This window comes from Diadema setosum, chromosome 10, assembly GCF_964275005.1.
Source record: "Diadema setosum chromosome 10, eeDiaSeto1, whole genome shotgun sequence".
Classification (NCBI taxonomy): Eukaryota; Metazoa; Echinodermata; class Echinoidea; order Diadematoida; family Diadematidae; genus Diadema; species Diadema setosum.
Window position 1 is genome coordinate 14,272,744 of NC_092694.1, and position 20,467 is coordinate 14,293,210.

The 20,467-nt window shown below is 39.1% G+C and overlaps 1 protein-coding gene across 1 annotated transcript; it reads left to right on the forward strand.

Annotated features, from left to right (window-relative positions):
* Nucleotides 1-6,194: 6,194 nt before the first annotated feature.
* LOC140233779 (cysteine sulfinic acid decarboxylase-like) lies at nt 6,195-17,275 on the forward strand. The gene is made up of 13 exons (XM_072313872.1): nt 6,195-6,214; nt 7,042-7,202; nt 7,462-7,587; nt 8,419-8,509; nt 9,233-9,339; nt 10,383-10,498; nt 11,465-11,544; nt 12,423-12,477; nt 13,176-13,436; nt 13,821-14,023; nt 14,878-14,929; nt 16,169-16,258; nt 17,096-17,275. Exons 1-13 carry the CDS (start codon nt 6,195-6,197, stop codon nt 17,273-17,275), a joined length of 1,542 nt encoding a protein of 513 aa, XP_072169973.1.
* Nucleotides 17,276-20,467: the final 3,192 nt, after the last annotated feature.

The window sequence follows — 20,467 nt, forward strand, 5'->3', positions numbered from 1 at the left end:
AGGGTTTCTTTCTTTCACATGTTGTTTGAACAGCCCGTTTATTTCATTGGATTAGTGACACGAATATACCAAACGGAAAAGTTTTCTCTCCGGTTTCGACCGTTTTCCGAGCTCCGCCAAAATAGACAATAATCGGGTGCTTGCATCAACCTACTCCTCGCCAAAATAGTGCCCGCCACGATCTAAAATCTTCGTTATCGTGGTTATGGCTCTCTATGATGAGTAGACACGACGGACTATAATATATCAGTAGTTTTCTGAAGACGAGAATCGAGTTGTCCTTGCCTGGGAAACCATTTATTGTTGACCACATCATAGTCTTGGGTGATAGATGTAAATAAATATGTCATATGCATGATATGATATGACTTCTTCTTTTACGAGCTTTGAAGACACAATGGTGACATGATTATGACGCAACAGTCCTCTTGACTTGAACACGAGGCAGAACCAGTCGAAAAAGGTACGTTACGATGTCTACGCAAAAATGAGAAATAACAAAAGATAAACACATCATAATCATATTCCGCGCTTCCTTTTCGGTCGGCTTGTTTGCTTTCGAGTCGCTACATCTGTCGAGTTCCCTCTCGAATTATCTTATCTATATTAAAGATAATACACCAGCCATGGCAGTACTGGACCCCTGTAATCGCACGTTCCATTCTTGCATGATAGAAAACGTTGGATTAATGTTACCTGACAACAATGTTCAGGTGGTATAATGGAGGTTGTCATGTAGTACGGAATTGTTGGTTGATGTGGAGATGTACCACTATTTTTTTTTTTTATCATGGCAGGCCAATAAACTCACGTATACAGGTATAGATTATGCTAAACGCACAATTTTCTTCTTCTTCTTCTTTTCTTCTTCTTCTTCTCCTTCTTTTTTTTTTTTCGTTTCTACTTTTGGTTGTGTTCTTGCTGCTATCATTTTAGTCAGTATGTATTAGTATGTAATTCAGTGACATCGCGATCAGTGTCGAAAGTACCAAAGATGTTAAAGTTGACTAGCTCTTAAAAAAACAAAACAAAAAGATCAGCATATAACTTCTCAAACTAGATTAGGTGCTTCGTTCATTTTCAACAAATTCATTTTACAAACGTTTAAAGAAATTAAAAGATTAAACTGTGAGATTTACATCTATCAAACTTGCTATATTTACTTACAGTGTGTATTAAAAAAAAGGGGGGGGGTTCCAGATTTGCCTGAGACGCGCTGTCTTTGAAGATGTTGCTGTTTATCAAGCGTCTTTGATTGTGAGATCATGTTGTTGCCAAATTTTTTCCTCCACGAAATAATCCTTATTACTTTAAAATCTCGTTCTTCAAAATAATCCCCTTAATCGAAAAAAAGCTACGACTATAATTTTTAAATCTTTTTAAAATAATAAAAATACCACTACCTTTGGAAATGAATGATGTTCTTAGGTGTACTGAATTTGTACTTAGCTCTCTTTTGTATCGTCATGTAGGGTAGCCATTTTGTGTCCATTTTTATGGCGCGCCTTGGTATCTTGTTATCTCTACTATCTTTGATTCGAACCCGGGTCGCTTGGGTCGGAGGTAGACGCGCTTCCGACTGAGCCAACTCACGTTCTCTTCTAAATGAAACCAGATTTAAATTGATGCTGCTTATCAAACTCACATCGCTAATGCACGATCTTCAACACTTTATTTCTGATTTCTAATTGTCTACATTATTAAAACATTTTGCCTCCCTCCATAACCATTTTTATAATGAAGACTTCCCCCCCCCCCCCCCCCACAATCGGAGAAGCTATCCAGAGGTTTTCCTGAGGTCGCTAAACTCAGCGATAACAATGCATTTAGATAAAAAAAAAAAAAAAAAAAAAAAACATGCACTCGTATATTAGCACCTAGATTGTAATCGTTAATACCTCCGTCACGTTCGTCGGCCAAGGACTGGTCTGAAGTGCCTATTTATATTGACCCGACATTCGACGCGGAGGGCGGCAGGCACAATAATGCCAACTCTACAGTGGAATCTCTTCTCCGTATATATCCGAGTTGCTTCAACCTCCCTGATCGTTCGTAAATCATGGTAAGACCATTCTTTACGATGATATAATAATTGCTTTACAAAATCGAATCCATTGTGCCTGAAAATGAAGAAAAAATGTCAAAGTTTCAATATTCAGCCACTGCTGCAGTAAGATTTTATTCTGTTTGATTTCATTTCAAATAATTATATTTAGAAAAAAATTTATTACATACACGTCGCATGGAGAATCTTTTTGCAGTTAAGAAATTGTGTTAACTTATTTTAACTGAAATAAAATTTGAAACACCCTAACTAACAATATCATGTCATATTTTCACTATTTTTTGTATGCTTCGTCTCATTGTAAATAAATGACGTGCATTTAAATCTCATTTGAATATGTAAAAGTTATATTGTACTTTACTTTGTTTATATACAATTGTCATATTGTATACTTTCGTCGGAAATGAAATAAAACGAAATGAAAAATTTATTCTGCTCTGTGTTCTTTCATCGTCATCTCTTAATTGAATGACATACATAATCTATGCAATACAAATGCAATATACCCTCATCATAATGTATGTGGCCAAATAAATATCTAAATACCTGTCATTTACTGTATAATTTTTTTTACTACTTTACCAAAAGACATTGGAATTCACTTTCCGCTAAACTTACACTGTAGCATATTCAAAAGACATTGTATGAAAACATGTAAGTTATGCTCAGTCTCGAGGAAGGTGCATTCCGATGTCTTTTGTTAATCATACAGTGCATTCACAAATTGCGGAGGTTAAAAGTAGGCCTAAGGCTGCTTTCACATAGAAGTATTCGGTATTCGCTATTCGCTATTCGCTATTCGCTATTCGCTATTCGAGCACCGAATACACCATCACCCGCACCGTCAACTCACCATCCCATGTAGTGAGGATTTCTTCCTCCTACATCGCAGCGAATCTTATAAACAATTTCTAAACTGCATCAGAATGTCGGTCTACATGCTTATATTTGCTAACGGGCAAATCCAGACCAAAAGTGTAATTATTTCATAAACGAGAGACGGTATACGCTGCAAGAAAATCGAACAAGTTCGATTCCCACTTTGCTATACTTTTCGCAGGTATTCGGTACTTTCGAATAGTGCCCTCTTATGTGAACCGGTGTGAGGAAATCCTATCGTTCGATTCAAGCTATTCGCGTGCCCTCGAAAAACGAGCCCGAATACCCGAATAGTATACTTTTATGTGAAAGCAGCCTTACGTATTAGGCCTACCATTAGGGACAGTGATTTAACAATGTTCGAGATATCACGTTTGATGCATACGTTTAGGTCAATTGTGTCACAAAACACTGATTCAAATTTTTACATTGTTTATTTGTATCCCTAACTCACATTTTAGAACTATTTTGAAGCACTATTTAAATCTGGGTCTTTGTTTCATCTGCAAATGGTAAATAATGCATTCAAGGGAGAATTCCGGATGACTTTCAGACTTTTACATTTGAACAACTATAGATTGGTTAAACTGGGTCCAGAGTTCAAGAATTTGTATTGATTTGGATGATGAATAAGAATGTTTTCACAATCTAAATCGCAATAAACAAGAATGATGACACTGCATATTCACCTATAAAGAATGCATGAGTTGGGGCTCAAGGAAGCAGAACAAAAGAAGAGAGCATGCATAAATTCTACACAGGTGAATTTGTTGAGCAAGTGGCATTGTAAAGGAATTACATGGCTACATTTTTGAAATGTGCGAGCCTTCTATGTGTCATCAGTATTGTCCAGAGTAATTTGCCGGAGTGGGTTTCTCTGCTCAAAGACCACAATATTAATTCCACAAATCTATAATGGAGGCAAGTGTCGATTTATGTAACATGATGGGAAATTAAGGAAATCGTCTGGACTTCTCCTTTTATAAGTCCACCATAAGCCATCATGTGACCACGATCAGTGTCCTGATACAACCAATAAGGGGAGCGATTTTCCATGTTATCCCAGTAGACGGTGTATGCTTTATTCCTTCTGCTAATGTAGTTTGCCCACAGTTGATCATCGTACCAAGGTCAATGTTCACAGGAAAGAATGCTCAGTGCACCACTGCACCGTCCGACTACCATAAACTAAAACAAATACCAAGACAATGCGTTTTTTGCCATGCTGACCTGCACCGGAATAGAACCGTAAGAGGCAGTTGCAAGAGCTCGCGAGACGAGTACACTAGACAAATTTGTTGTATGCACAATATACGTATTCTTCATTGTGTTTTATGTAGACAAACTCGTAGGGTATTTACAATGGGTGGACGTATCTAAAAGATTTATGAGTGGATACCTTATATCTTCGTTTACATTATTCAGTTTAGGGCAGGGAACAGTGGAAATAATACGTCACGTTACAGAGGACCGGACTGTATGAAAGTACAACATTTTCATAATGCCCTCCTGGTCTCGGCTGTTTCAAGCGGTGTCCAGACGTTTTCCCTCCGCTGGACTCGCGGTCTGTGATGTCCCTCGATTGTCGAGCCGATCTGCAGGTCGAGTCACGAACGCTCTAGTCCACCGTACGTCTCTTGGAGGAGTACAGGCAGGAACCCTTCCCGTTGTGTATCATCGATCATCGTAAGTAGACCTCACATTCTGATGGATCTCATTCCTACGTAGAGGCCGTGGGGGGGGGGGGGGCAGCGGACTTTTTCAAGATGCAAGATTAAATATTCAAATCTATTTTCATTTTCATCAAATAAACAGAGAAATTATATACAATGTATGTGCAGAATAATGGCAAAATGTGATTTCACAAAGTACACATGAAAATGAGTAACAGATGAAGAAAACACAATTGTTTTATACACATATGCATACATACAAGTTAACTAAGGATGGGGATGGAAATGGAGGGTCCCTAAATATTAGAAGCAAAGCTTTACAATATTGGACCCTCATTTTTCTTTTTTTAACAGTGTCAGTATGAATGCATTTCATTGACATTTAACCCTGCGTCTTCATTGAGTGCCAATTGACACAGAAAACTCCGTAACCTTTGACAACTATCGAAAGTTCTTGGCACCAAAAGGGTTAATAAAAAAAAGTTACATTGGCTACAGAGGGGCTGCCTATAAGATCGATCAGGAGGCTCCCTGTTCGACTTCCCTTGCTGTAGCGGCTGAACCCATAGGTCGGAGGTGGGGGGGGGGGGGGCGGCGGGTGGATTCTTGTCCTTTTCTACGGTGATGGTTAACAAAAATAGAAGATGCAAATATGTATTCGAGGATGCTAACGTGCCGAATCATTTAGTGGCATACAGTTTAACATGATTATTGTTGTACAACGAGTGAGCAACGATGGTCATTAAAGGGTACGATTATAGAGGTCACTGTGCAGTCAATTTACAGAATACTGAATGAGACAATTTCCTTGAAATAAGAATGTAATATAATCTCGTTTCATTCATATTATTGTGGTGTAGTATGTCCCTAACAACAGCTTACATGCAACGGGCCCGTAGATCTGCCCTTTCACAGCCTTGAAGTTAGGCTAAGCAATAAACAGCTGCCGATATGGCACTCGCAGAATACCCTGGTACTATTGATTGTGACCACTGAATAAACCTTACAGGCTTGATCCGAACTCTTGTCTATGCTACCGTGATCACGAACCGTCTTTACTATTCAATACGTACTGTATATTGTACAGTAGCTCTGCGGGTGTACAGAACCATCGTGTGGACAAACATAACTGCCGGGTAAAATGTGATGTGAATGTGGAAAATCGACTACGTGATCGCTTCCAGCCACGCAACGTTACTCGTTTGTTTTCCCGGGTACTGATTGTGACATCGGACAGCTAAACGTATATCTATCTGAGCGCCAGCGGCGAGCGAGACAAGGGGCTCCTCGGGCTCTGTTGCGGTGTGACGTGTGGGACTAGTCACGGTTCATCCAGAGTGGTTGATTTCACCTCCGTGGTATATATCACACAGTAATCCGCAAACGTTCGTTAAGGTAATTTATTGCACTGACTATACCGTAGATATATAGAACGTGAATCCAGGCATTACGTTTGTCGTATTTGCAGATTTGCTTTCCTCTGCGCTGAATACAGGTTTCGAGTTTGGTATAAATCGGATCAAGCAGGGAGGTGTGTCTCTCTCCTCGATCGCCACCTCCCTGGATCATCAAAGTCGATGACGTACTTGATTCATCGGTGAGCTTGAATATTCGCCTATCAGTCTTTCTTTCTCTCTTGTCAGGGGTGCGTTAGAGGGACTCCAACCCGTATACTTCTGTCACAAACTCTACACTACAAACGCTTCTGTACACCACGGGATACACTCGCCACCCCCCCCCCCCCACACACACACCCCCCTTGACGGCATAATCTTGTAATATACGACACAATAATACTCTACAAATTTGTAATGGTTCATCTATAGACTCTGATCGTACTGTCGTAAACTGGTAAAGAGTAATAAAGGAGATCTGTTGGGCTCTTTTTCAACGGTTTGAAAGAGCTAGCCCACAGAGTGGGAGAATCTCCCTTTGAATACCAACCTTTCTTAATTTTCCTCTCTCTCTCCCTCACTCTCCCTCTGTTTATGATGTGTGTTTTTAAAAAATATTAGTCTGTTCTTCCTTGATTCACCCATGCGTGAGAGGCGAAATTCAGTCCACGGCAGGTATTAAACAGCCAGTGCAAACCGCGTTATCAACGAAATCTTCGGGAGTTGCGTCAATTTGTTCGATTCTGACCCCAGTCCTTTGTGTTTAGCTCTAGAAAACGTAAAATATCACTTTAAAACTTTAATTGTATAGAGGAGGTCGCGTGGAAGTTACAGGTGGTCAGGCATTTGTATTTCTGTTAGTGATAGTCAATCTTTGAAGTTGTATATGTGCCCGTAGTGTGCATGTGTGTCATGTGCATTTTGTGCCTATGCGTGTGTGTGATGCATCTGGGCCATCGCACTTCAACCTGACTTTGTTCATCGGTCAAAGAGATTCACTATTGGTTTTCATTGTCTGGCCGGCATGTAGATCACACCAGAGTTTCAATACCACAATGGAGAACCACGCGGTGGAATATTCAGGTACCTTGATGGCTTCGAAGAGATCCGAGGAAGTGGAATTTCTGGCCAAGGTCTTCGCGTTGATACTAGAAGAAGGCATCAGGAAACCGTTGTCAGGCGAGTGTAAAGGTGAGTGTGGCCGTAAATTAAATATAGTTTGGCAATTGTTGCCGTAATCAAAATCCGTAACTTTATTTCATTTATTTATTGTCCATCAAAATGTGGAAACTCTTCATAAATCAAGTGGCATCAAATCATCCTTTTTTTTTCTTTTTTTTTACTTCTCGAGTCATAATCTAAGAACAGTTATTCAAATTTAGTTGTTGTTGTTTTTTTTTTTTACTTTAGATATGTAATCGTGTCGTTTTTGTCATTATTCTCATGACAGTCGTTGACTTCAAGCACCCAGAAGATCTGAAAGCTTCCTTCGACTTTAAAATCCGCGACGAGCCGGAAACATCGCAGAGACTTCTCGACCTTTGTCAGGAGACTTTCAACTACAGCGTGAAGACAGGCAAGCTCCCGTCCTCCATCCCCATCCCCAATTCCCAATTCTTTATCCCACCCCCTTTTTCCACCTAAATCCCTCCAATTTCATCAGCTTATCCGGCATCCCCATCATCCATCTCCACCCTCTCTCCACAATACACATCCCCAGAACAATCCTGTCCCAATCAACCATCCACCACAATGCAGTATTCCCCATCCCCAACCCTCATCCTTTATCTCCATCAACAAACCCCATCCTCCACCCCCTCTAATACCCCCATCAACATCCCCCTTCAACATCCCCCATCCACCACCCCCTCTAACATCCCCCGTCAACATCCCCCATCCACCACCCCCCTAACATCCCCCTTCAACACCCCCCATCTACCACCCCCTCTAACATCCCCCATCAACATCCCCCATCCACCACCCCCTGTAACATCCCCGTCAACATCCCCCATCCACCACCCCCTCTAACATCCCCCATTAACATTCCCCCTTCCCCACACATCTCATCTCCCATTCCCATCCCCCACCCTCACTATACCTCATCCCTATCCACCATCTCATATCCCGATCCCAGCACCATCCACACCGCCATCCCCAATGCCAATTGCCAATCCTCATATTGCAGTATATCAAATGCCGATGTGAACCCATAATCTTACCAAATAGTGCGTCAAAGTAATAATATCGATAACAAAAAGAAAACAACAATGATAACTGATTGTAACGCTGATAATAAAGATATAATCATTATCATAAATGATAAGAATGATATCATAATGATAACAATAATGATGGTTAGAGTGATGATAAGAATAGTAATAAATATTTTCCACTTTTCTTCGCACAGCGCACCCGCAGTATTACGATACGAATTTCAACGGTCAAGACCCATATGGACTGGCCGCATCATGGATGACTGACGTTTTAAATACCAGCCAGTAAGAATAATGTCTGTTTCTATCAATCCTAACGTTGATCTCATCAAAAGAGTATTCGTTGGGTGTCAGAAGTGGTCAAGTACAGTGTTTCAACTATAATGTCCATTTCTTTTGATGCAAAACATTATATTATATATCATATATTATATATTATATATTATATATTATATATTATATATTATATATTATATATTATATATTATATATTATATATCATATATTATATATTATACATTATACATTGTATATTATATATTATGTATCAATTATAAACAGCATTCATGTGTTTTTGTGTATGAGTTAGGAATGAGGACAACCACTAGCAGAAGCGGAAATGGTGGTTTATAATAATGTAAGGCATAGAGTCAGTACGATATGCCACCATGTTGGTCTTAGTAGACTACATCAATATATTCAGTTGTTTTCTTTATGTTTTATCACATACTTTGTTTTGTGCTATTTGTTTTTTTAATTGTACAGATGTGCGTCGCTTCTCTCGGAATTGATGATAGTAATAAGCGTTTTGAACGTGGTTTTAACTGGACGAAAACATGGTCGAATACAAGCAATGTATAGTTTTGAGATGTTCACAATCGATGTTCGTCGAAGAGAATACAGTGGTGGAACAGAAGTATCTATTCATGAGATTTCGCGAGGTTTAGTATACTATGATTCTCATTCCATCTATGTGCTTCCTATTATTTGTGATTTTCCGTGTTCTAGATATACTTTTGAAGTTGGTCCTGTATTTGTTTTGATGGAGAGTGAAACATTGGGAAAGCTACGAAGACTATGTGGTTTTGAGAGCGGGGATGGCATATTCTGTCCCGGTAAGTCAATTACTGCTTATATCAATTTCTCATCACACTATTCTTATTTCAAAAAAACAAAGTATAGACAAAGGCGAAATGAGGAAGAACTCACAAGACCTCTAGTGCATCAGTGATGGACGCTTGTACCGCACTGTTTTATGGTCTTTTTTTTTTCTTTCTTTTTAAGGTGGCAAAGGTTTGCTGTTCAGGATTTGAAAGAGTTGTGTTGACTAGTCGAGATAGTAAAATTCAATTTATGGTCACTTATATCCATTACTATATGAGAAAGCCGCTAGGTAGAAGGAAAAAAAAGTAATTTCATTCGTATTGATATTGAAAACGCATCAAATTTTCTATTCACGCATCTAAATCAATTCAATAACCTATTGATCATTCACATTTCAGCGCAGAAAGGCATAATTATAGAAATAGCATTTTGCGTGCGGTCAACATTTCCATATTATTGTACATACGTCTTTCTATGTGTTTGTCTGTTTTAATCTTTTGTTTGTTTGTTTGCTAGTATTTTTTTTTTTTGGGGTGGGGGGGGGGGGGGGGCGTCTGCAGCCAGCGGCGCAGAGACTAGTAGGGTTTCCGGATTTTCGACGCGGACGTTTGAGACGACGACTGCGGCTGCTGCGTTGGATGTTCTCCTCTCTCCCTCGATAGCTCTAGCTTTAGATTGAGAACGCGAGGACGCAACCTATAAAAAATAAAATGGCGCCCCATTATGATCAGTGCATCAAGAAGCTCTCTGCGTCGTGAATTGAGCGGACAAGGAAACACCCCCCCCCCCAACTCCAAAAAAAAAGAAATTAAAAAAAAAATCGCTTTTGTTGATTACACGATTTTTCCTAGCCCAGCGCAATTCTTTCCCCCTCTGAACGTCCCAGTCACTAAAATCTAAAACTCACTAATAAAAGGACTGGAGAAATACTATAACCAGTTATCAACAACCGCTGTTCGGTGATGACGCGAGTAATGGAACAGTGTGGGACACTAGTTTGCCCGCATAGCTCAAGTCTGTGCCAATTTCAAATCACCTCTGATCTCCTTCACAGGTGGATCCCTTGCCAATATGTTTGCTGTAAACCTAGCGAGGCATAAACTGGACCCGAACTTTCGTGCCAAGGGGAACTATCACTCGGCGCCGCTCAAAATATTTGTATCTGACCAGGTATGATATTGTACCCTGGGATGGCGTATAACATTTGTTATTCTATGCTCAGTAATGCTTTTGCACTTTATCATAATATAGAAATATGTATGTGTGTACTGACTTCTGTGACTTCTTGATCAAAAAGTATGTTAGTTTAACATAATTTTGATCTCCTGATTGTGAAATTTTTAGTCTCCAGACTCTATGCCTTCCAATTATGTCATAATGTTAAATAGTATTTTGCTCCATTTTTTTTTTTTTTACAAAAACATGCAAGAAAAAAAATGGTGTTATGGTAACATGCTGCATAAATTAGATGGATTTGAATTTCATAAATTTAAAATGGTTTTTCACCAGATGAAATATATACATCTATTTTCGAGTTTTGCAATCATAGCAAAATCACGAAATCAGTTTGGTAGGTTGTTGTTTTTTTTTCGCCGGGCTGTAATTGTCTTCCACTATCAAGACTATATCAGACAACGTAAGGATGTGCTATGCAGAGATATCGCCCATGCATTGTCATCAATTTTGTAAGGCAGACAAAGATGAACAATACAATGTTTTGTTTTTATGCTTTACCATAATTATTCTTTTTTGGGGGGGGGGAGGGTGTGGGGGCATGTAGGCCTACTTAATATAACGTCTCGGTCGGACAGCTGTGTGATTCTTATATATACGATTGCTGCTCTAAATCAAACATTTTTTTTTTCTGAAATTGTTTATCCATTCGTTCCATGGAATTCGATTTTGCGTTAACATTTTTTTTTTCAAAACATTTTTGTCCATTGAAGCGCTTGTGCTGTTTCATCTCTTTGTGTATTACTGCGATGTGTTATGGATTCCTAAGCCAGATTTGACCAAGTGATGCATGTTCTTAAATACGCGCGAAAGTTTCTTTATCATATTACATCATATTGCTGAGAGTATGTCTAAGTATTGCCATCTTTTCTATCCCTCTTATTGTACCTTCTACATTCCTAGGGCCACTACTCTTTCCAGAAAGGCGCCGCATTTATGGGCATTGGCACAGAGAATGTGGTCATCGTGAAAACCGACGAGAGGTAACTGGTGTTGGTCACAAAATCAAATGCGTCTCTTTGGCCCAAATCCATTATTCAATTCAATTCAGTTCATTAATCATCAAGTTTCCCTGACCGAAGGCAGAATTGTACATACAATGTAAATTACATGTTACAAATATTTTAGAAATAATAATTGATTTATACGTGCTCTGAAGAATTTATTAAGGATACCTGTGATATATCAATTATTACGCACGTTTAGTCAAAAAAAAAAAAAATTGATAGTAAATTGAATATGAAAATGCTGCTGATTATAGGATGGTCATGTTTTGCACCGATTACTCGTGCATATACGATATGCTGGAGTTACAATGTGAAAGTGATGTCCCCATTTAAAAGCATATTATTTCAGTAGAAAATCACATATTGTCCCACTTTCGTGGAAGAAAAAAGAAAAGAAAAAAACAAAACATCACAAGTACAAACACGCCGTACTTTCAGAAAATGGATATGAAAAATCAATACGAGTCACTAAAAATATGTAAATAAAATTGTGTTTGTCAATGTATTCAAGCAATAAGTAAACAGTATATTCCCAAGTTTTGACTACAAATTCAGTTCCTCAGCCACTGTCAGCTGCAAATTTAGATCATTCCATGGTCAGTAACGGTTCATTTATTCATTCACTCTTTCATGCAGTTATTCACTCGCATAGTTGATCAAGTTACCAAGTTATCAATCAGTCAATCAATCAATCAATCAATCAATCAATCAATCAATCAATCAATCAATTAACCAATGATCCATTCATTCATTCATTCATTCAGGCAACTTATATTCATCATTCATGTCCATTCATATATTCTCAATTCTGTGTCGTTATATTTTCTCCTCCATGTATTTAATATTTTTTGCAGAGGTAAAATGATTCCGGAGGAGCTGGAGAAAGCGATCGTGTCAGCGAAAGAACAGGTAAGACACATGAACAGGTGGAGTGGGTGGAATGGGGAGTTTGTATAGGGGATGTTTGACTTGACAAATCCTTGAGAACACTTCAAATTGGGCCTCTACACTTTAACGAATAAATTGTCTTTGAAGACGACAATCAGCTCATTTTCACTAAGCAGTCATACGTTTTCTTACGCTTTGTGTACTTTTTCCTTTTGTGCTGGGGAGTGAGGGAATGGAAGGGGGAAGGGAGTGGAATTAGCATTCATGTTCATATAAGCCTCAAACCCATGCTGTTAGGATTTATAACATACCAATATTATTTAATACATATACATTGTAATGGGCTTTGATTTCAAGCTACCGATTATTCAAACTGATGACATACTTGCGTCGAGTTGTTTGTTTATTGCAACTGACTAACATATTGCCCTGCATTAACGTATAAGAATTGGAGTGATCACTGTTTTAGTAGTATCCATGACAAAAGAAATAATGGGCATACATACCAGTGCATGATTCGACCCTACGACCTTTTGTTCACGAGACAGCTGTCTTATCCACTAGACCACCGAGCTTCAGCCCGACAGCCAGATCTTTTTCGATCTATACAGCGGGTATTTCAAATTGATGCAATCCTTGCGTTGAGTTATTTTCATTGCATCTGATTGACAAATCTTACCGATTTTATTGATGTACCATGTCTGACATCACACTTTCAGGGGGAAATCCCGTTGTTGGTAGCCGCCACGGCTGGCACGACGGTCCTAGGAAGCTACGATCCCATCGACTCAATGGCGGACATCTGTAGCCGACACGGCATCTGGCTGCACGTGGACGCGGCTTGGGGTGGCAGCGCGCTCGTGTCCCGCACCCACCGCCACCTGCTCCATGGGATCCACCGCGTAAACTCGGTCACATGGTGTCTGCACAAAATGATGGGGGTGCCCTTTCAGTGTTCATCCTTCCTCGTCAACGGCAATGTGAGTTTGAAAACTCACCTTTAAAGTTCTAGAGTTAAAAACCTCTTCATCAGATCATATCTTTGCAGAAATTAAAGAAAAACCTAGGAAAGGAAGGGAACATGATATATCGTGAAATGGATATTTAAGTTTCGTAAATGTAACGATGCTAGGATTTTTTGTGTGATGATTTTTCCATCTGTTTTGAAATGTTGTGGAATGTTATGGAACGAATTCTTTGTATGTCCTAATACAAAATTCTTTTAATGAGCATTTTAAGTGGTGGGGGAGATCTGCTGCATGGGATGACGAGAAAGTGCACTTTCAAGGAACATCGAATTGGCAAACTAGCTGAAGTAAACGCAACTTCAACCTTTGAACTTGAACTATTCATTACCTTTGTAGGAAACCCTGATGAAGGAGTGCATGAGCGCGCATGCGCAGTACCTCTTCCAGCAGGACAAGTTTTACGACATGTCGTACGACACGGGCGACAAGACGCTGCAGTGCGGTCGTAAGGTGGATGTCTTCAAGCTGTGGCTCATGTGGAGGGCAAAGGGAAACCTCGGATTCGAGGCGGAGATCGACCAGAAGTTCGCCGTGTCTAGGTTGGTTGGTTCCCCTTGCCAAGATGTGTGGTTGTGTGGCCCAGCGCTGAAGTCCAGGGCACCGTTTCATGAAAGTTGTCAGCCCTGACAAGTTGTCAGTCTCTGGCAACCACAATAGTAGCAGTCAGTGACCAGAGTTTTTTCAGCCAATCAAAACCAAGTATATTACAGAAATTGTCCGAGACTGACAACTTGTCAGGGCTGACAACTTTTATGAAACGGTACCCCAGTGCATGTTTTGCAAAGAAGTGTAGTGTAACCGTGTGCACCGGTGACCTGTGTCCGTGTGCGCATGTTCGTTCGTATAGGCTAGTGTAGTCAAGTAACCAGTGATGTAATGTCGCGGTAGTTCTTGTATGAGATCTCGAAGACTTAATAAAGAGAAATATCAAATACTGACCATTTTTTCTTTGGAATGTCTGTCCCTAGAACTGGTTGCTAATGATAATTGTACATCACAGTACTTGGTTACATTGAGTGTAGGCACCTATTCTTGTGGTAGCAGACGTCAGATTCTTGAAAGCAGAAAAGCAAGGAGCCGTCCTCTTGCCTGATGCTATGAACCAAAATCAATTAATGGTACGTAAATGTTTGTTTCATCGTGTGTTTGTGTGTGTGGGGGGGGGGGAGGGGGGAGTTGAGGGATGGTATCACTTTTACAGCAGGTGGAGGGCAGTAGAAATAACTTCCATAAATGAAAGTTCCGTTATTCCGTATTCCGTATTGACAAGTCAGTGTGACCTTTTATTGGTGGATGAATGATGAGATGTAGCTATTATCACTTTCATATTCCGCGAGAACTGCAACATTCTACTGTCATAATTATTCTCATCTAATCTCTCTTTTCACTACAGACATTTAGCAAAACTGGTCCGAGAAACAGAGGGCTTCGAACTAGTGCAGGAGGTAAGCGTGGAACAAACGAAAATGTTATCAAGACGGGGCAGCACATTTTACCAGTTACTTGTATATCTATTTTGTCTGTCTGTTTTGACTTTCGACCGTAGACGCAAGTATATAATACAGAAACACCCTGTGGGTTATGGAGGTGGGGGAGCTGTTCTGACGCGGCTTTGTGGGAATCCTGATTACGGACAGTATTGAGTATATCAGTGACATGATGACGAAATTCTGCGTTGCGATTTCATAAAACAAATAATGCACGTCAAAGAGTTCGGGCATGAGTGTAAGTGATCAAACCCCGTCCTGCAGGTTCTTGTAAGCTTTGAAATTCAACTATGCTCCAGAAAGATTCTTATGACCAATGTGTCTCTCCATGACTTTCAGAATTCTTCTCGACTTTAAGCGTGCCCTATGATCCTTTTCAGACGTGTATCATGCTCTGATCGCACCTCATGGCAGTGCAGCGATCACCTGGATATTCGCATTAGACCGGTGCACTGCACACGAGTGACACTCCCCTTACGGCTTGGCACCTGGGTATTTGCTCAGTAATTGTTTCGTTATCTGCGTTGCACTGCTTCGAGGCACAATACAAAACGTGCTTTTTATGGAGCACAAACATTCTTTATAATTTGAAATAGTCAAGTGACAGGAAAGAACTTTAAAGGGGCATTCCGGACGATTTTCATAATTTCACATCATGTAGTACATAAATCAACAGCTTCATGTATAGATTTGTAGAATTTATTGTGGTTCTTGGGCAGAGAAACAGTACTTTCAAAAACCTTAAACAGGTTTACACTGAACAAAGATGATGACATAGGAGCCTCACATATCTCAGAAATGTAGCAGTGTCATTCCATTACAATACCGCATGCTTGCAAGCTCACCTGTGTGTAATCTATGCATGCCTTCTTCTTTTGTGCTGCTTCCTTGAGCCACATCTCATGCATTCTTATGGTGAGGCTGCCATGTCATCATCCTTGTTCATTGCAATTTGTTATAAACTTCGAAAACATTCTTATTTTTCATCCCAATCGTTATAAATCCTCAAACTCTGTACCCAGTATAACTAATTTATATATGTTCAAATGTAAAAAATTGAAAATCATCCGGAAGTCTCCTTTAACATAAACCATTATGCTCACCCACACACACGCACGTTGGCACCCTCACATATACCTGTTTTAGCCAATTGTTGTTGTTTAAGTTGACAGAGAATATCTTGTGTTCGACCCTTAGCCGGAGTGCACAAACATCTGCTTCTGGTACATTCCGAAGTGTCTACGAGGTCAAGAAAGGACACCCGAGTATTGGCAAAGATTGCACAAGGTCGGTTACCATGGTAACTTATACCCCTTTCATAAACTCATCCTCCTATTATCCGCATAAGAATAATGCTGACAATTCAATAAAAAATGCGTTCACAAACTCTGAAAATAATCCGCATTATTTTTACGAGCGTCCGTCCTGAAAAAGGCGGATAATCGTCATGGTGACTGCACACGTCCCTCCTGCGGGAAAGACAGGTGATGTTTGACCGCACCCCGGCAATTATCCGCATTATTTGGGTTTGCGTTCATAAACTCAAAATCTGGTCCCGATGCTGCTATTATGCGGATAATAGAAGGGTCGAAATAATGCGCATTATTCTTTACCCGCTCCGATTTTACGACCAAATGTTGCGGATATTATCCGCATTATTGAGTTTATGAAAGGGGTATAGCCTAGTAATGAACATTTTCACTTATAAGTAGGAATAAGTAGGAAGCGATTCGAAAGTATGTTCTCTCATACAATATAATTCATTCTGTCTGCCTAACTTTCACCCAGTTGCTTTTATCATTGTTTATCGTGTAGACTTACCACAACATCATAATATCGGCTTAAAGGATTTGTAATAACAATAATGATGCCAAGTTTATATCACCCTTGAGCATCAAACAATTTTAGTGAAGTGTCAAGATATGTCCATAATGTTCTAAAATCATCAAGTTTAGCCGCATGAAGATGTTATTTTACTTTTTTTTTCTTTAACCAACACAGCTGAAGATTAAAACAAAGCTTTAATATAGTATAGTATAGTATAGGGGGCCTGCATTAGACCTTCATTAATTCTCTACAAGACTTTGATGCGAGTGTCTGTCGTCGCGTGTTGCCAATTTGCAGGTGGCTCCAGCGATCAAGGAGGCCATGACAATAGAAGGGTCCATGCTCATTACGTACCAGCCGAACGGTACCAAGGTCAACTTCTTCAAGGTGGGCGTCGGCAACGCTAGGATGACCAACGACAGCATCGCTAAGGTCATCGAGGAAGTCGACCGTTTGGGAAGAGACATCCAAGTGTGATCGAAAAAGAAAAAAAAAACGATCACGAGAATGGAAAAACCGTTTGTAGCTAGGACATATCAATTTTTTTCGCTCTTTCGGTCCGTCTGACTAGCTCTGTCTCTTTCTCTGTCTGTCTATCTATATCTATCTATCTATCTATCTATCTATCTATCTATCTATCTATCTATTCTATCTATCTACAATCAATCCATCTATCCATCCATCTATCTATCTATCTATCTATCTATCTATCTATCTATCTATCTATCCATCTATCCATCTATCTATCTACAATCAATCCATCTATCTATCTATCTATCTATCTGTCCGTCTACAATCTATCATTTTATTCTTCTGTTCGTCTGTCTGTCTGTCTGTCTATCTACTATATAATGTACCTCCTATCCGCTTCTCTTGATCGTAGTAACGTGTTGGCAGCGGTGATGATTTCTCTTAATGCAAATCTTATGTATGCCGAACTTAATTGCCAAGAGTTACATTCGTCATCTCTCAAAATGATCCTCCAAAAGTCTGGTGATATCACAAAGTTTGGCGGTTTTCAATCAGATTCTTATTATCATCCATGCAAGAATATACTTCATTGCCATAAAGAATGCCATCGTTATATGTGCAAGAAGTTGTGAATGTGATTGTATCGGGAAACTTGACAAACTGTGTTTCTCGTAGTAAATGTCGAATTTTTGTGCAGACTACTGGTATGCCATGTCAGTAAATATCTGTATCACATCATCATGCATTATGGTAAATTTTCTTGTTTCTATCTTTCTTCTTCTTCTTTTCGTTAAGGAAAATCACGTTCTATGCTAGATTTTTTGTTCTTTTCGCAGCTTCGAAATTGACGTGAATATCAAAACTGAAACTGGCATACTTCTTATCCTGCGTTTATCATATTTTCTTCAAATGTCTTTGGTGAGGTCATGTTTACAATATTGGACGTGACGCATATCCTGATTCTACGAGTGAATACATGTATTATGCAAGCAACCATGGTACGGGCATTGTACGATATTGGACAAGTCTTTCTAATAAGTCTTCCAATTTGCCTCTGATAAGAAAGAATGCTCTATATTACTATACATATCACTATCCATGTCTCTTATTCACTTCATAAGCGATTCGCATGCATTTTTGCGTTCATTCTGTTTCTTCTTCTTTTTTTTACTCCGCCTATTCTGTGAATGGGTGTTATATTACTTTTCGTTGGCCATTATAACCGTGGGATTCGGTGGACCAAGTCATAAAATCCAGCATAGAGCTGCACCAAAAGACAGGGCTCCAGACTAACTTTTTCCCCTCTGGTAGCCATTTCGGGGCACTTGAATAGTAAAATCTGTTATTCTTTTATGGCCCGAATAATAAATTTAGTGGTCCGAAATAAAAGGAAACATAATAATCCATTATGAATTTTAGCGGCCCTATCTTGTCACCATGCAGAAGGTAACCTTTTCGAAAGTTTAGTGGCTCGACATCAGTTTCTAAGGGTTAGTCGAGCCCCTGACACGGTACCCTACATGAACTCAATATACACAATATACACCAGTATTGCATTGGCTTCCAGGTTAACGTTGGAAACTACATGTATAATGTCTTGTTACTTTGTATAACGAACGCGCTAGTATATCATTCATTTATGCATCAATACTTACAGAGAATCTTAGAATTTTAATTGAGAAAAAATAGAGAAAGATATATATTATATTTTATATATTCATTAAAAATACTTTGAATAATAACGACATAAGGCCATGATCGCTTGAAAGAATGTGCCTATTGTATTTGGCGTATACTAGTACAAGGTACAGACGGGTATTTGGTCCTTTTAGATGTAAGATTTATGTGAGTCATGCACGTGTCATGAAATCTGATTGGAATTACACAGCATGACTTACTGGTAAATGTCACAAATAAAAATAGGCTGCACTATAACGAGTACTTTTCGACTGCTTTATTCCTTAGCAATGCCTTGATATTCCTTGCGCTTCTTTTGGTCATTGTGTGTTGTTACAATAATCATATTTGATTCCTCATTTACAGTATTTCTACAGTATTTCTTTTTAAAGAGAATATAACATTATTTTATACTTTGCAATTTGAACAACTCACCGAACATAGAAAGAAGCAAAGCATTTTAGAATGCTTTGATATCTATTGTACGGGTAAATACCACCATGCAATAAATAAGCTCTATAAGTGCCTGCATGGTCAAAAAGTGTACTCTAAATGAAACAAATTGAACGTGAGAATTGAAATTGAACATACGGTTTTGTTATGTCAAAATGGCATAATTACGCAAATTAATGACGTGATGTCAGATACTCACAAGACTCCTATTGGTCCGAACGAAGTTGTTACAAAATTTTACTTTTTGAGGTGAAATTATGACGAATGTATTCGTTGGATTTATACATATTCGTTTTAACTCACCGTGTTTTTATCATTTTTATTTTTGCTAATGCGCCTGTGTATGCTCACTTCAGTGCAAAGAAAAAAAGGCATTCTAAAAACAGCGACTCGCTTTATTTCGTAATCTGCAATATTGCATGAATATTCCTTTGTCATGGTGTCAAAATAGCATTAATTGAATAGCTATTCATCATTATTCTAGAAATGTGATATATTAGCACATGTTTGAGTGAACGGCAATAAAAGATCATACGGTGTACGACTTGATTTGATAAAGCTTTACAGTCCAGTTGTGATTTCTTGCTCTGGGGTTTATTTTTGCTCTTTGCTACGGTAACAATACATGTTAATGCATGAAAAAAGTGGGTTTTTCTATCTCTCTCTCCCTTTATACTTGAAACCTCTCTCCCTCTCTCCCCTCCTCTTTCTCTCTCTCTCCCTCTCTGAGTCTCCCAGTCCTTCTCTCTCTCTCTCTCTCTCTTTATTTCTTTCTCTCTATTTTCACACTACATTTATTACTTTCGATCTTTGACTCTTTTTGTCTATTGTTTGGTTGAGCCTACTATACATTCGTCATAATATCATCACAATCTATTGTGGATAAGAAAACTTCATCATTATGGTTTTCGTCTCAGTTACTGAAGGCACGTATTTTATTGCGATGCAAATGAAAATTACAATAATAAAGATAAAAGATTATACAATATTTACACGTACAAACAACTTCGAGCGCCCTTAGCCTAGTTTCTCGCATTTCATTCTCGATTTACATCCAGACTATCTCAC

Bases quoted from the DNA above. Each gene is read 5' to 3' on its own strand.
- LOC140233779 (XM_072313872.1), top strand. From the start codon at position 6,195: ATGACGTACTTGATTCATCG. The intron at 8,510-9,232 runs GTAAGAATAATG...TCCGTGTTCTAG, and splicing joins GACGTTTTAAATACCAGCCA to ATATACTTTTGAAGTTGGTC. The intron at 9,340-10,382 runs GTAAGTCAATTA...TCTCCTTCACAG, and splicing joins GGATGGCATATTCTGTCCCG to GTGGATCCCTTGCCAATATG.